General features: G+C 33.6%; 2 protein-coding genes across 6 annotated transcripts; both read right to left on the minus strand.

The window, feature by feature from the left end:
- Positions 1 to 319: 319 nt before the first annotated feature.
- LOC108457733 (patatin-like protein 6) lies at positions 320 to 4,209 on the minus strand. Of its 3 annotated transcripts, XR_008281799.1 has the most exons (4): positions 3,895 to 4,203; positions 2,547 to 3,805; positions 1,118 to 1,448; positions 320 to 648 (listed from the first exon to the last, which is right to left on the minus strand). XR_008281799.1 is itself a non-coding variant. In XM_053027319.1 (3 exons), exons 2-3 carry the CDS (start codon positions 3,648 to 3,650, stop codon positions 1,179 to 1,181), a joined length of 1,374 nt encoding a protein of 457 aa, XP_052883279.1. In that variant the 5' UTR covers positions 3,651 to 3,805; positions 3,895 to 4,209; the 3' UTR covers positions 1,117 to 1,178. The 3 variants fall into 3 exon arrangements, 1 of the variants encoding a protein (XP_052883279.1); XR_008281800.1 differs by lacking the exon at positions 3,895 to 4,203 and having other exon boundaries at positions 2,547 to 3,888; XM_053027319.1 differs by lacking the exon at positions 320 to 648 and having other exon boundaries at positions 1,117 to 1,448; positions 3,895 to 4,209.
- Positions 4,210 to 9,644: 5,435 nt separating this feature from the next.
- On the minus strand, positions 9,645 to 11,904 carry LOC108458284 (dephospho-CoA kinase-like). 3 transcript variants are annotated; one of them, XM_017757621.2, is made up of 5 exons: positions 11,735 to 11,902; positions 11,458 to 11,585; positions 11,085 to 11,260; positions 10,853 to 10,998; positions 9,645 to 10,344 (listed from the first exon to the last, which is right to left on the minus strand). In XM_017757621.2, exons 3-5 carry the CDS (start codon positions 11,190 to 11,192, stop codon positions 9,906 to 9,908), a joined length of 693 nt encoding a protein of 230 aa, XP_017613110.1. In that variant the 5' UTR covers positions 11,193 to 11,260; positions 11,458 to 11,585; positions 11,735 to 11,902; the 3' UTR covers positions 9,645 to 9,905. The 3 variants fall into 3 exon arrangements, with proteins under 3 accessions (XP_017613110.1, XP_017613111.1, XP_052883336.1); XM_017757622.2 differs by having other exon boundaries at positions 11,085 to 11,263; positions 11,458 to 11,904; XM_053027376.1 differs by having other exon boundaries at positions 11,458 to 11,902.
- Positions 11,905 to 17,129: the final 5,225 nt, after the last annotated feature.

Raw genomic sequence — 17,129 nt, forward strand, 5'->3', positions numbered from 1 at the left:
ACCAATCAAATCGATAGACTAGTTATGAAAATTGTAAATTAAAATTGTGAAAATTATGGTATAAATGAAATTTGTGAATATTTATATTGTTTATCAAACCAAACCAACTAATCAGGCTAATTGGATCGATAATCGATCGGAATATTCGTCCAAAATAAGAGGTAAAATTAGTTGACTAGTAAACCAACCAAACCAACGATCAAACCAATTAAACTGATTTTATCTATTTTTAAATATTTATTTATTTTTAATAATTTGCAGAACAGAGTAGGAATAGATATAAGAAATACCATATGTAGTAAATACATAGATTGCCATGTCTAGTAAAGAACTTTGGCTTATATTCATGGCTTTTGATTACAAGACAAGATAATCGACCTTCATGTTTTTGCCCCTTGAGAATATACATAAAGGAAAGAAAAAGAAAAAGAAAAGTAGGTAATATATAATTTTTTGCAATTTAGTTTCACACCATTGCTGCTAGTTTTAACAACTGTTGAAGGGTTTTGATTGGGAGAAAAAATAGGATGGGAGTGGACAACATCATCCAAACTATCTTCGAAACCCTTTTTAATGTGTTTTTTCTTCTTTAATTCAATTCCATGGTTTCATTAAAAGGTGCTATCTTTCTTCTTCTTCTTCTTCTTCCTGCATTTCAAAAACAAAATATGAATGTCAGTAGACAGATAACATTACCCATTAGTACGAATGTCGGTAGACAGATAACATTAAGAGCTGTCTTCCCTTATATTAATATATATATATACAAAGGTATATTCAGAAATAAAGATGGTATTTTTGAGTGACATAAAGAAAATGACAATACAAGGCTACAAGCACAAGAATTTTGACGATTTCTTGGGGTTAGTTGGAAAAAGTAAGGTAGAAACAGCTATTTCTCAACAAAATAGTTGGAAAATTAATTAAGAATGATTTTGTTTGTTTGGTGTGAAATTAGGGTTTTCAATATCAATTGAAAAGGACATTCCATGGAGTTGAAAAAGGTAAGTTTGGATTTGGAAGAGTGGGTCAAAATGGATGACATTTGTAAAAGGAACCAAAAAGAAAAAGCTTTATAACATTAAAAATATTACTAGTGTGGAAGAAAAAGACATACCTTTGTGAGTTGTTTTTGGGTTTCAAGAAATGGCACAAACTGTGTTGGTTGAGAGAGAAACCTAGTTGATCTTAGGGCTGGGTTGCTTGAAAGCAACAGTGGGAGCAATTCTGCAACTCCTCCTCTGATGTTCCAAAACAAGTTCACCGGCAAACCAATCTAATTTCTCCATATTGCTTTCTTCACTAATCCTTTTACCTCCAAACAGAATTGATTCAACGTTTTTTTGCTTCAGCATTTCCTCACCTATCTCCATCAGCAATTTAACATTGCTGGGGCTAGGGTCTGTATCTACATTTGGACCACACCTTCCTAAACTGGACCCATTTGCCTGTCACCCAAAAATTGAAATAAATGATCCTATGCTCAAATTACAGTGAAAAACCTGAATATTATAACAAAAGCATGTTTCCAGTCATTGTGTCCACCATTTAAACACTTTTAGTGTACTATCATATAAAGCAACGTGCAAAGAGATGACCTCTAAGTACTCCTGCACACCAATATTTGGTTTAATGAGTAGCTGCATGTATTCTACCCTAAAAGACCGGCACCATACTCGGATTGAGTATCAGATACAGCATCCTATCTCGGTAAATTTATTGGACAGAGTCGATGAAAATGAGGACTGTCATGAGACAAATTGTGATTCATAACTACTAAACAGGAGAGAGAAAGCATTACTATAATAAGCCTAATAAAAAAAGCTAAGCTAATTATAAAAGGAATCCTCTTTGACACCCTTTGCCTAATATATGGACATGGATATGGAATTGCTTAATGATGTCCCACACTCTTTACCAAGGCAACATATCCCCCACAGCATCAACTGAAAGTTGTTTTTAAGAACACCTAAAAACATTCCCATGGTATTCAAGAACTTGGAGACCATTGAATTACGTAAGGAATCCTCTTTGACCAAAAGAACCAGAGGAAAACTGACAATTTTGACCAAAAGAAATAAAGTTGAAGCAAACACCATGAATTGGTCTTGCTTCTAGGAGTTGCAAAAGTCATCATGTGCCACCCACATCCACCGTGCTAGTGAAACCAAGCGGCACCTATCAAAGGCTGAGGCATCATATCATATTTTACCCATAGGCCAAAATTAGGCATAGATTTCAATGCCCTCAACCATACACTACTAAAACAGCAATAAAAAAAGAAATATTTGGGAAAACCCCAAAGCATCAATGACCCCATTGTCCCTTATTCTAGAATGCCACTCTGCAAAAGACAAGACCCTTAACTCCTACCAGCCTGTCTTTCATTGTCCCTTTTGCATTGCCAATGACAAATAACACAACTTGTTAAAGACAGTCAGTCACAAATATTTCAATTGTCTGCATTCTATCATCAAAATCGTATACCTGAATCTCATAACACAAACAAAAGATCCAACATGTTTAGTGTCCATGAAATATGTTACCTGAATTCTTACGTAATTACTGCTTCTGCATTGTTGAAAGGCCATGGCGACGGTTTGATCCACCGAGTCGGCTGAACCGTCGCCGGATATACGAGCCATCGGTTTAGCCCAATCCTTGAGCCTCCAATTCTTGACTTGCTCATATTCATAGCTAACCTCAAGGAGCTGACCCGTCCCCAATGACAGCACCAACAAATCCTCAACCCCTCTAACGAAAGGAAACTCCTGTTTATTATGTAACACATGCGTAATGGCTGCAACGGTCGGGTTGCTCATTGCCAACCCACCATCGACCGCCACACACTTGGTTTGACCGTCAACGGATTGCATCAATACCGGTCCGGATAAGCCCGGTTCAGCCGAGGTTGCCCGACAAACCTCCCATAATGGGAAGTCGAAACTATCCGTCTCCAAAGCATCGGCCCTCGAAAACAAAAAAGGCGCCGTACTGGAAAGATCATAACACGGAATCAAAACCGGCTTTAGTGTATCTTTCAACGTCAAACTCCTTCTACCCGCCGTGAACGCCTCCTTCATGACCTTCTCCATACCGTTCGAACTTGACCCGGTCGAACCGTTTTTCAAAATCTTCTTTAGAATACCGCCGTTTTTACCCGCACCGGACCGGTAGATCCTCTTCCCATTATCAGCAAGGAACCGCCACGTCTCCTCGGCGGTGAAAATCGGTTGGTTGTTATCTCTGGTGGCAAAAAGCATGGCGGTGAAGATACCACCGACACTTGAACCAGCGGCGACGTCGAAATAATCGGCGATTCGAGCTTTTGGATTACCCGACTTGGATTTCAAGGCTTTTTCAAGATAAGCCAACGCTTTCCCGGAAAGAATTCCTTTCATGCCACCGCTATCAATACTCAAAATACAGATTTTACCCCTCTGGTTCTTTATAGCTGGCAAGGAATTCTCGTCACCCGGTTGAACCATCGGTTCCGAAGCCGGGGGAGAGATCGGTTTGGGAATCCATAGCTTCTGATTGTCATCGTACCCAAACAAAAATTTGCTTTCCAGTATAGAAAAGATTTCATAACTCAACTTATCCGTATCGATGCTCGGTTCTTGCATCTCTGATGGAGTATTAGACGACATTATCAAACACTAACACCCAAAATCAAAAACCAAAGAAAAACAAACAAAAAACTTTCTTTTTATCAAATGAATGTTCTCTGCATACTCTCAAATGGGGTTTTCCCCCTTTCTACGGAACAGGGTTTTTTCATACATTCCACCACATGGAAATTTCTCTGCAAAATGGAAAATTTTATCAGTTTAGCTTCAAAACAACAACAACAACAAAAAAAAAACATAAATGAAGAGTTTTCCAAGGTATCACCTTATTTGACAAGAATGTTCAACCAACATTTATCAGCTTCTAAAATGAAAAATCACTCTTCATTTCTCAATCATTATCATAATTAAAAAAAAAATCAAATTCTTCTTCAGGTTCACGCTGTTCGCCCACCCTATCTATCTTTCAATTTGTCTTCTGGTTTCTGGTTAATTAACCATCAAAGAGCAACAATACCCCGGGAGAAAGACAAAGAAAAGAAGCCAGAATGAGAAGGAAAGAACAACAACAAGAAACAGCAGTCTTAATTTAGTTTTGAAATAAAACCCATAAAGGAAAATCCATATTTACCGTTTTAAATTCGCCTTTGAAAATGAACGGTTACGATTGTTTGTTAGTTTGCTATCGGACAGTCAATATTATTTCGTTACTATTGGTCCGTGATCAACGTTCAAAATAAGTAAAAAAAAAACTTTTATTTTTAATCTCCCGCGCTTGTCGTTCACCGCGTGGGGCCAAGACGCCACCGCCCTCGGCAAAAGAGTGGAGGAGCACCACTAATTATGGCCGAAATATATATATTTGTGGACAAATTTGCCCTTTGGGATAAACAAGTACGAAAAAAAATGTGGGGTCATTTCTTGAAGGCTGTGAAAGTTTTTTTGTTTTTTTGGGAGTGTTGGTGAAAATTAGTGGATAAGATTCTTATTCATATACATATTGGTCAAAAATATTGACCAATGTTGTAGTAAATTTAGTACTTGTCACCTCCTTCTTCGATAAATATTCATGGGCTTTTAGTAAATATTTTTTTTGTCACCTGATTATTAGTGAAAAAAATTTGGTCAATGAAATATTTAATATGGTCTTTTTTATCATTAGCTGGCTAACGATAACAACTTTTAAAGTTAGTATACTAACGACTTTAACTCTCAATATTTATATATTACATCAATTTAGACTTGATTCTAAAAAATCTAACCTTCAACATTTATATGTTGTATAATTTGGTTTTTTTGTAGTTTTGTATTTTTTTTTACCATTTCACCTAAAAGCTAAAAAACTTATCAACTAAATTTGATTGAAAATATATAAAAGGAAAACACACAAAATTCAAGATAATAATTTTCATCTTTTCTCACTTTTAAAACTAACTCTTAATGTAAAAATAATAATAATAAATTATATAATGTGTAAATGTTGAGGGTTAATTTTTTTATAATCAAGACCTGAATTGACATAATTTATAAATGTTGAGGTTAAAGTTACTATTATGTCAATTTTAAAAGTTATAGTGATGATAAAAGACAAAATTTAATAGTAAGATTATATTGCGTAATTTTTATAGTTAAATAATAAAAAATTATTAATAATTGAGTGAATATTAATATAATTTTTTAAAAGATAGTTTATCGAGTTCAACGCTTTATTGTTGTGGTAATTATATTGGTACCTTACAACTTAGAAGGGAAAAATAAAAGTACTTAAACCTAGAAAAGAAAAGGTTAAAATAGCTAATAATAACTTAAATATCTTGCTTTAATTAATTAAATTGAAGTGACAAATCTTTAATCACATTTTAGATGTCCGTTTCATTATTAATATACGAGGATGGGAGTTCAAGTGCGTTAAAGTATATTATCTTTCTATTTATGAGTTAGAGAGGGATTATAAGTAGTTTTAAACATTATATTATAAAAAATAAATATGATCAGAACTTATAATGAAACTATTTAAAATATATATAATGTAGACTATAGGGAGCATTTGGTTCCATAGAAACGCTGGATTATGGAAGCAGCAAGTTTCGGCTAGAGAACAGATTGTACAGCTTGCGGATATTTGTTACATGGCTGGTTGGCTGCTCGAGCGGTTCATGAGACTCAGTTTGTTGTGCAGCAGCCAGACGTGGGTGGCGGTGATCAATGGTGTAGGCCTTTGACGGGCAAGTTTAAATGTAATATTGACGAGGTTGTGTTTGCCGAGAGTGGGGTTATAGGCTGGGCTGCACTTGTGAGGGACGATTTGGGTGAATTTGTTCGGGGCATCTCTGGTTTTAAGTCGAGCAATTTCGATCCTTACATGACTGAAATTATTGCTGCTCGGGAGGCTCTCTTATGGCTCTCTAAATTTGTTAGTTGTCTTTCTATTTTTGAATCTCCTATTTTGAGTGAGAACGAGAGAAACTAGATTTGGGTCAACAATGTATTAAGCAAGTCTGTCGGTTTAATTTTCTCCTGTTTCGGATAATGTATATTTTTTTTGAATAATTTTATTATAGGTTCTGATCATATCTATTATTTTTGACACAATGACTACAACTATCCATAGCCCCTTTCCAACTCATAAATAGGAGGATAATACACTTCATCGCACTCGAACCTACATTCTCTTGTATTGGCAACAATACTCATATCAATCGAGATAACCTCAATCGGCTTGAATAATATATATTTTAATAAATAGTATGAAAATATTAGAATTTTTTTTTTGAATGAGTTGTTTATGAAACATTTAAAATTACAAGATATAGTGTAATACAAATTATATAAAAATGGAATATATGGAAAGATTGGTAATAAAAATATGTATATTCTATGGAAACATTTTTAAAAAGGAAACATAATTTTGTGGGAAGACATTCAAATATGTTTGATGGAAACAAATATAAAATTATAATATATAGATCATTTAAATATATAATCAATTGTATGTAAATACATTGAAAAGTATGTTTTATTTGTTAAAAAAGTTCATAATTGATTGTAATGAAAAATCAATAGATAATTTGTTGATTAATTCTTAGTTTAATTGATATAAATATTATTGTCAATGCAAGAGGACGTGAGTTCGAGTGCGCTGAAACGCATTATCCTTCTATTTATGAGTTAAAAAGAGATTATGGGTAGTTCTAAGCATTGTGTCATAAAGAGCAGATATGATTAGAACCTATAATAAGATTATTCAAATAAAGTACCATTTATGTGTTGATTGATTTGGATTCAACAATTGAATCAAAAATTGATATATACTATTAGGTTCATATCAAATGTTAGATAAAATTCAATCATTTTCATATACTTTCAACGTTAGCAAGCAAGGGTATGCATATAAATCTCCTTTTTACAATTTATTGCATAGCATTTCTGAGTCCTAGACTCGTTAATCCACAATTGGCCTCTAAAGCTTGTTTTTAATTCTTTTAACATAACATTTCAAACATATCGATATCAAAACATTCTATTATCAATCATATTTCCGAGTTACCATTTATAATGTCAATTAATTCATTCATTCTAGGGGCCCTCGACTTGTTTGAATCCACTCTGGCCCCTAAGGCTCGATTTCATTTGATTTACATACTTTGTCGTATGATTACAATATTTAATTTACATTTAATCACCAAACACATTAATAAAATCCTAATAACCTGATTTGGATTTTTAAGACAAATACTCAAATTAGTTAATTTGCATCTCAAACTGACACTATAATGTATCATCGGCTAAATCAAAGTATAAAATTTTACATTTTATGGAGCAACTGATTTGGAATATAATCACATAGTTCATTTTGTTGAAAAGTCAAAAATGGTGGGTGGTGGGAGGTGCAATTGGCACCGAAAGAAAAAAAGTGGCAAGCAACTTGTTTAAAGTTGAATGGGATAATTGCAATTTTGGTCCCTAATTTTTTAGGCCATTTGCAAGTTAGTCCCTGAGCCTTAACTATAAATAGGCCTAACCATTTCTCATTTCAATCATCCCAACCAATCTTTCTCTCTTAGTTTTCTCTCTTCTCCCATTTGAGAATTCTTAAGGAATTCTATTTGTTTGTAATATTTTGGAGATAGTAAAGTTATCATCTGGTGTTAGTGCCCGAGGACGTAGGTATAATTTACCGAACCTCGTTAAAACTCTTGTGTTCTTTCTTGTCCTATTTTTCTTTCAATATTTGAGGGTATAATAGTAGTATTTAATTGTGCTATTAAATTACTATAAAAGGGATATTCTGACTAAGGAAAGACTTGGTATTTAAGAGATCCTTGTGATCCACCTCTCTTCCCTGGAAATTGAACTTTGTGTGATTTTTAGTACAATAATTTACACGCTTCCGACCCTATTGAAAAAACACATTTCACGTCCTCATCATTCTCAATTCATTCTAGAAAAGCAAAAAGTGAAAACCAATACTTTTTTTATTTTTTATTTTACTAGTCATATATTTCACCATTCATAGACCAATCATGACAGCAGCAGCTTTATTTATTTACATTGTTTCCGCAAAGCTTCAAATTGGTCAGGTGATCAAATTTATTTTTTTAAATGCCACCTAATCCGATTTAACAGATGTTCTCCAATGGTGTTATTAATTGAATGTTAATTTTAAATAAAAAAGAAGGGATCAAATTTAAAATAAACAAAGAATAAAGCGACTAAAAGCATAATTAGACCTCATAAAACCAGACATCAAAAGAAGCAAGTGTTCCTTCCCGTCCCTTGCTTTACCCCCATTTCTACTCTGAGAATATCTTAATAGTTTTGGTTCTCATTTATGTCAAACATCTCAATGAAAAATAGTTAGATAGTTATAAACCAACAAATGATAGCATATGAAAAACCCAGACGTACCAGTATGAAGATAAATCTCTCGATTCATCTACTTCATGCTTTCAACAGCCAAACATGAAAGTGAACAATTGACCGCTTTCAACACGCAAGCGCCATTAACAGAAATAGAAATTAACAAAGTTAAACTACAAAATAAATTGTATAGCCATTGCAACCTTGCTAGCTTTGAACGAACTAATTCAGTGGTATACGCACCTTTGAAAAGAATTGGAAACTTCACCTTTGAAAAGAATTGGAAACTTCAATTTAACTGGAATATATAAATATTTACCCCAGAAAAGAGGATAAGAAACTTTAATGGAGTTTGCAAAACACCACCCAATACACATCCCACTTTGTCTAAACCAATAGCTCTACCATGCTTTTATGGGTAGTGAGACTTGTGACAACACTTGGCACTCACAATTCATAGGTCTTTCTTTCATGCCCTTTATACGGAAATAGTGCAAGATGAACAAGTTTAATATCATTATAAGTCTTATCACCCAAATCTCAAAAGAAGAATTCAATCAAATCTGATGGCAGCAACAACCTTAATGTGGTATACAACCGGGACTTATCTCAGTGAGTAGATCAATCATTGTGGTATTTGTCTTCAACTAGACCAAAAGAAGCTGTAGAATAGGTCAAGGCAGTAAAGGTGAAGCATATTATACTTGGGAAGACTCAATTATGGACTACCACAAATGATGAATGCTAAGTAGAGAACAACCAAATCAAAAAACAAGGCAATTAAAAAATGTAGTAGTTAAACTCAAGTATGTTATTCAAGTAATAACAGAAGATTCAGGTTTAATTATGAGCCCGGGGAAGGAGGTGGGGGTGGAACTTACAGAATCAATCCTAGAAAGTAATCAGCAGCTAGGAGATTTATGGAACCAAGTGAGCTTAAGTACTTTTCCACTACAATCAATGAAATCTCTTCAGCCTGGTGTGAACTCAGTAAGCCTACAGTAGCAACAAAAAGGTACCTACTTCTATGGTCCTAAAGTTAAAGAAAAAACAGAAACCAATTCCATAATTTCATTCTATGGCATGAAAATAATCAGAAGCAAGTTCAATTTTACATCAGGCATCCTTGGTCTGCCTAACAATATAGTCAGATTCACATCTAGATTATTAAATGATTATTCAGTTTCATACCAAGAAATTTAAAGAGTTTGAAAGTAAATCTAAGTTTCATGGTGTAAAAAACTTAGTATATCACAGTTAGCAATCGAAAGAAAACCAACAACATTCTACAACCTGTAAGTGAAAGGTGCGGTAGTGAATTCTTAAATGAAAAATTGGCAGGAGTAAGCGTAATTCATCTTATTTGCTGTCATTTAGAACTACAACAACATCAACTCCTCATCAAGAATAGACTAGATTTATAGCCAGTTTGAAACCACAAGTTGGTGCCTTGGTGGTGATTGTAGTACCTGTAAATTACCGAAATAATTTCTTGCCTGCAAGAACACCTATTATCACACCAAGTAAAGCTGACAAGGCTCCATCCCTTGAAAGCCAGAATTCAGTCCATGTCAAAGGCCTTTTGACCTGCGACAGTACCTCACTGAACCTTTCCTGCAAGTCCTGACGTGATCCAGTGTTATCTATCACAATATCTGCTTGGCTCTTCTTCAATTCTAGAGACATTTGAGCATTGATCCTGTTTCTGGCATCCTCCTCTGTCGAATTATCTCTTTCCATAAGTCGTTGAAGTTGTGTTTCAGGATCAACCCATACAACAACAATTGGTTTTGTCCACTTATCCATCTTGGCTTCAAACAACAACGGAATGTCTAGAACGATCACCTTATGACCTTTTATCCAAAGCTTGAAAATTTCTAAAAATATGCCAGAGGATATATAGGGAGCCAATAACCTACGAGAAGAAAATTAACCAAATTAAGGAATCAATACAAACCGCAGTTTCAAGGCAAGGTAAAAGACAGATGATCCATAATCAAGCCTCCCTAGATTATACCTCCAGGGATAAAAGGACACTTACATTTTCCGCCATTTAGCCTAGGCGAAAATTAAACATCAAAGTACTAGAATTTGACCTCCATGATTTGAGAACCACAAGGTGACATACATTACTTCCAATAGCCTTTAAATCGTTAAAAAGCAACCTCCTAGGAGATCATGATATCAATTTGCTACAACATTGACAAAATCATGCATACAAAACAAACTAAAGAAAGACCAAATTTTACACTAAAAATGCTAATAAAACTTGCAATTTGGAGATAAAATTCTGACCTCCAGGACTAGTATAGACTACCGGATAAGTATAATAGTAGAGAAACAAAGCTTTTAAGCTATTCCAAACATGAAGCTGAGTTTAAATTATTTAAAAAGGAAGAGGATGAAATTAATGAAAAATCAACCGATTAAGGAGTTGACGTTTGGAGGCATCAGAGAAGACAATTCGTCCCAATTTCAAACGATCAACTTGGCCATCATCTTGTAGAATGTCCGGTCCGAACGCCGCCACCACTTTTTTGTACCCGCCGGAATTCTTCTTCAAGGCATCCTGCAAAAAGAGTACCAGTTCGTAATTTCAATCAAACAGGTGATATGCCCCCAAAAAATTGAAGAAAAAAAAAAAGGGGAGTGTACCCGAGCGATGATGTCAGCATCGACGACGGAAATATGGTTATGCTTGAACATGGAAGAGACAGTACTCTTCCCTGAAGCAATCCCGCCGGTCAGTCCTACTAACCTCATTTTTGGTCCCTGTTTCAGATCTTTCCCTTTGACCAATCCCCTGTTTCCTTCGCCGCTTACCTTACTACCTACTTCATTAAAAAAAAAAATTAACAATCTCCAGATGCGCAATTTTGTATATAATTACTGTTAATTAAACTTAATTAACAATTTAAAAAAAAAGGTAATTTCATATTTGAAATGATTTAATTCCAATTACAAATTAAATTAGATTTCCGATTCAAAAATAGACGTGTAACATATGAAATATAGATTATAGAAATACCGAAGATAGAGAAACAAAACTCGTGTCACCAACACCCTTTGAATCCCAAAAGAACCCAGCAGCATTCGACTTTCTTTATTTCTGCCCAAAATGGCTCAACTTACCACCTCATTTACACAGACCTGAAACTGGAGCACACCATACACAGTAGTATAATGTCGTAAATTTGGGGTAAATTAGAAAAAAAAAATTAAAGAAATAAGCTGATTTCTGTGATATTTATCGAAAAATGTAAAAAAGCGTAGCTAAATGTGTCTAGCAAGGCATGCTTTCTTACAGAGTCAATCAAAAGCATTCTTTTAGATGCATTTTCACTCTGATTAAGCCAAAAAGCATGCCTCGTTGGACTGCATTTTTCCTCCATCATCGAATTTCCCAATGATAATAAAAATGACAAGTTTTATTTTTATATAAACCCAAGCATTTTCCTCATTTTTTTCATTTAAATCCTTTTCTTTCCGTCCCTCAATTGTCTCAACTTTTTAATTCTAAAGTTTCAATCAAAACTCTCTCAAATTCATCTTGATTTAATTCTTTATTTCGATTTTTAGTTGTTTTAATTGAATTTTGTAATGACAAATACTTTTATTCATTTAGATGACAATAATATTCTCACAGTCTAATTGTAAATGGTAAGAAAATATTTTTAATTTTTTTTAAATTTTATTTAAGTTCATTATTAAGTTATTAAAAATATTAAATTTTTAAAAAAAAAATTTTATAATCAGACTGAATATTGAATTTTGGAGACATAACAATCAATCTTCAAATGCATCGCCTACAATTCAGCGCTACTTGGAATATGCAGGATTCTTGCGCGTGTCCCATATGCTAGGGGTGTTAAATGGACCCCGCACTTATCAACGTAGTGGTGGAAAGATGGAGACCTAAAATATATTCCATCTTACATGCGGTGAGTGTACAATCACACTCGAGGATGTTTAATTACATCTCGGTTTACTGATGGATAGGCCACTCGTTATGTGATCAGTGGTCGTTGCTAGTTTGAGCGCAATTTGCAAGCAATTGATAGGCAAGGTGCTGGACAAGTTTTACGGTAGTCAGATAGAGTTGAAATGGTTGCAAGATAGTTTCAAATATATGTACGATAGTTTGAGTGCCTTTCAAAGAAAACAACATGCCTGAGCATACACTCTGAGGTTAATTGAAGGTGTTCTAATGCCCCGATAAATCTCGAACTCTTGTACATTTAAGGTGGCTGCGACAACTCGTCGACTTAAAATAAGCGAGCCGACTCAAGTGAAGATCAACCGTGCTGGCGACGTACCAAGAGATATGTCAGGCTACACAACCAAAAAAAATTAAAATCGGTAACAAGGTAAATTTTATTCACTCGTAACAAGGTAAAATCCATTTGATAATATAGTCACCATAATAATTTTTTTTTGCATTTTTATATTTTTAAATTGACATATTATTTCAATAGATGGAACTATAGCTCGAGTTATATGGAACTACCAAAGGAGCTCGTAGATATCAGACTATTGTTGGATCAACGATCAAAATTCGAGGTTAGCTTTTTAAAAATTTCAATCATATAATATTGATATAAGGATTTCAAATTAATACTAAGTAGATAATGAACTTTATTATTTCGTAATATAGTTTGAATGGACGTCATACTCTGATCCGAGAATTCAACAATGCATTCTGTCCAAAATGTTAGTCAATCCCAATATCTGGCATATTCACGTGCCATTGATTGTATACGCCATGGTGGAGATGTACATTAACGTTCATGTAGCAAGAATGGATGAGGAGAATGTCATGAGCCACAGATCAAAGCCCGTCACTAATGCACACAGAACGTCCCATGGAGGTTAACAGATAATGGAGCACATTCAACCCATTTGAACTGACCCAATTCGTAGAATATAATAGCAAAAGCCCATCTACTTGAAGTTTTGGTGGCCCAATGAAGCACTCTAATAAAACTAGAGTTACCAAGGTAAACAATTTTATCCCTTTAACAATGTAAATCCTAAAGGGATAAAATTGTAGAGTTTAAATCCCTTAAGGACTCTTATCTTGTAGATAAAGACGAATTTTAGTTGTTGATGTAAATCGATTTGTACCATTGGATTTGGTTGAGCTCAACTATAAATAGAGACCTCCCCCTTCATTTGCTATTACATCATTCACTTCATTTTTTTCGAGTTAACATATTTAGAGCTTTTACTGAAAAAATTTATGTGCATTCTTTCTTTGTGGCTTTTTTGTTCGTTCATAACTTTTTCTATTTCACAGTTGCGCTCATTTTGCTTCGGTTCCTTAGAGAATTTCTACAAGAATTCTTAATTTTCGAGAGTTAAGCTAATTTAAGTGCATTTGAAACGAAGGAATTGCCTAAGGCCACAATAGGGTGTAAGGTGTAAGGTGTAAGGTTTAAGGTAGCAATGGGAGAATTTAGTAGGGAGTGTATATATATATACTTGTGTTGTCATTATGAGTTAATATAATAAGTAGTATAGGGTTTAATTGAGGTGTGAAACTATGTTGTGTGAAGGAGCTACACCTTACAATGAAGATGTTGCTTCTTGTATAATATGTTTTTATACTTACAACTATGGATTATACAAGACCACCAAATTTTCAATTCGAATTATGAAGAATCAATTCTAATTTCTATCAATAACCAAAGAGGTTAAGAGGTAGTCAACACTAAACTCATATAAGAGAAGTTAAACATCAATAACTATTACAAAATAGTTAATAGAAACCTCATAAACACTATAGAATCAAAAGAAAATTAAAAAGAAATACCTAGGATTGGAAAAGCTAGTACAAAATTCTTCTCATTTTTTCACACAAAAATTCATCATTCTATTACCATCAATAATCACGAACCATTAATCATCATCCAAGACCACTTTTTTATTTTGTTTACTAACAAATTCCCATCAGCGCTAGTTCAATTTGTTCCACCAAGTCAACCAAAATACCATATTGATAACTTGGGTAACCTAACCCCCAAAATAAAATCCACAAGCTACACTAAAATTGAACACACAATCTTAACCTTTTCTCCATATGATTTTGCAAGGAAAAAAAAACACAAACCAAATAACAAAATTATCGAATTTTGAAAAGTAAAAAAGAATTAAGTTGGCCTTGCCTTGGCTCTAAGCTGAAATTCAAAGCACCAAGGATTACATACAAATAGAAATGCCAAGTAACCAGTTCAACTTAAGGGGAAATTCTTAAAAAAAAAATAGTATCTTTTGAGGAATTAAACAAAGAAAAGGAAAGGGCGAATAATAAAATAAAAAGAAGAGAGACAAAATAAAGAAAAAATAGAATAATAAAAAAGGGGGCCGCAGCCTAAAAGAGTGGAGGAACAAAATGAGTTAGGGTTTTTAAGACATGGAATGTGTAGTAATAGGTTCTTAAATGACGTCGTGTGCGTAAAGAATAAAGGTGACCGAATAAACAAAACTTGAAAACCCTTTCATGCAAATTTGTATGGAAATATATCAAAAGAATATGTACACACATTTCACTTACAGATGCGTGCAGCAAAATTTATATGGAATGTGCCAAATAAACAATAACAGACATGCAAACAAAGAACAATAATCAAATAAAACAACACATATCAATGTTATTCCAAACAAAATCATGAGATTGTAAAGAGATACCTTAGGTGGATATGAATGGCCAAGTCAATCGAAGGATCAATTAAAGCTCCCCTTAAAACACTGTCGACGTCCTCAAAAGAAAAACCTTCTTTTGGTACATAATGAACAATACAAAAGCAAAAGATAAGTACATTAGTCAAGTTTTAGTTGGATTTTAAAATAAAATAAACCAATAATATGATTCAAATACGAAACTTTGAAAGCAAACTCTCACAGTAAGATCACAAAGGCAAATATATTGCATTCTTTATAAGGAAGAAAAGAACAACACATAGTTAACATCTTCTAATGCAACACAATAACCATCCGTAACTACTTTGCAATATAAAACAACCTCTTTAGTTCAATTACATCCCTAATTCCAACCATGCCATGCATTTAGGTATTACTTGAATCGTTCAATGAAAATCCATTTCCAAATCATATACACACTAGCACACAAACAATAGCATACAAACAATCCCAACTAAGTTTATCGATGAGCTCCACCCAACCGTTTTAAAGAAAATCCACCCCAATCCTTACTGATAATTGCAAGCACCTAGCAGTATGAAAAGAAACCTGAATATGCATTGATCCATGAACTGACTAATATGCGCCACCTTAGTAACAGATAAAATGCGAGATTGACTAAAAATTTCACAAATCTTCCACTCCAAATATGACCAAGTTCTTGTAGTTAAAATTGAGGTTGATTGATAATAAAAAAATATATTGCTTTCAATTCTATTAGAAAACACATAACAATGCCATACAAACTGCATTTTTCCTTGAAAAATGAAAATAAAATGGCACTCTTGTAAGGTAATAATTATCAAACCATTGGTCAAACAAAAAATTTAAATTCTCTTTTAAGCTAACCCAAAACAAACAGTCAAAAGAAAAAAAAATTATTCAAAACCAGAATGCATTGAAAACTCAAGTACAAGAACAAATGAAGAAGAAACTATTGATGTAATTGTTAGATAATATATCAAACACATCATTTTTTTCAATCTCATATAAGAACCAACAACCAATAACCAAATCAAAATTATGTTAATCTAAGGGTTGCGATTAGAACTTATTCACTTAAAAGATTACAACTCAATTTCCCTTCATGTAAACATGCTATAAGCCTAGGTAATACAGATGAATATCATTCTAAGATCCAAGTATTTTCACCACATGTATATATCAGTAATCACACAAAACTTCACATTCAACTGATATAGAGAGATACCTAGGGTCTACTGGTATGCGCCTTGGCGTAGAATCTAGTCACAGGTCTAAGACGAGAAAAAATTCTTGCTTCGACCTATGGTCACTCAAAGAGGTAGATTCGTGATTGACTAAACTTCCTCTGAAAATAACCTTTCTTTTTTATAAAATAATTGGTTACCTCTTTATTTTATATTGGCAGACAGTTAATAACAAATGAAATAGTCCTAATTGACATAAAATGGAATTGACCTAAAGTTTATGAAGGAAATAAAAACCTAATATAATAGAGAAAATAAGTAAAGCTCAAACTCTTATTGCATAAAAAGCGTCCACATCATCTACGTGAAACTTTCAATCAATATCTATTTGCAAATCATATCCACCAGCACACAAACAATCCCAATTAAGTTTATCTATGAGCTCCATTCAAAACTATTTTAAAGAAAATCTACCCAATCTTTACTGATGAATGCAAGCACATGGCAGTATGAAAAAGAATACGTTTATGCATACACGAATCATGACAATCTCCACCGTATGATCATGAAACCCAAAACAGCACAATGCAAAATGCAAAAAGTTAGATGAAAGAACAACTAAACCCTAATACTACATAACAACTTAGAACATCAAATTTTGATACATAGTGACAATAGATGCTACCCCTTCTTAGACAATCTTAGTTTAAAATTGTCAACAGAGAAACACGAATATTATCGGCTTCATAATTGAAGAAATCAAAGAGATGAAATCTAGAAAATGAGAAGAAAAAAAAGGGATAAAGAAGTAAATCATTCCAAGAAAATGTGG

Source organism: Gossypium arboreum, chromosome 4, assembly GCF_025698485.1.
Source record: "Gossypium arboreum isolate Shixiya-1 chromosome 4, ASM2569848v2, whole genome shotgun sequence".
In the NCBI taxonomy this organism is placed as follows: Eukaryota; Viridiplantae; Streptophyta; class Magnoliopsida; order Malvales; family Malvaceae; genus Gossypium; species Gossypium arboreum.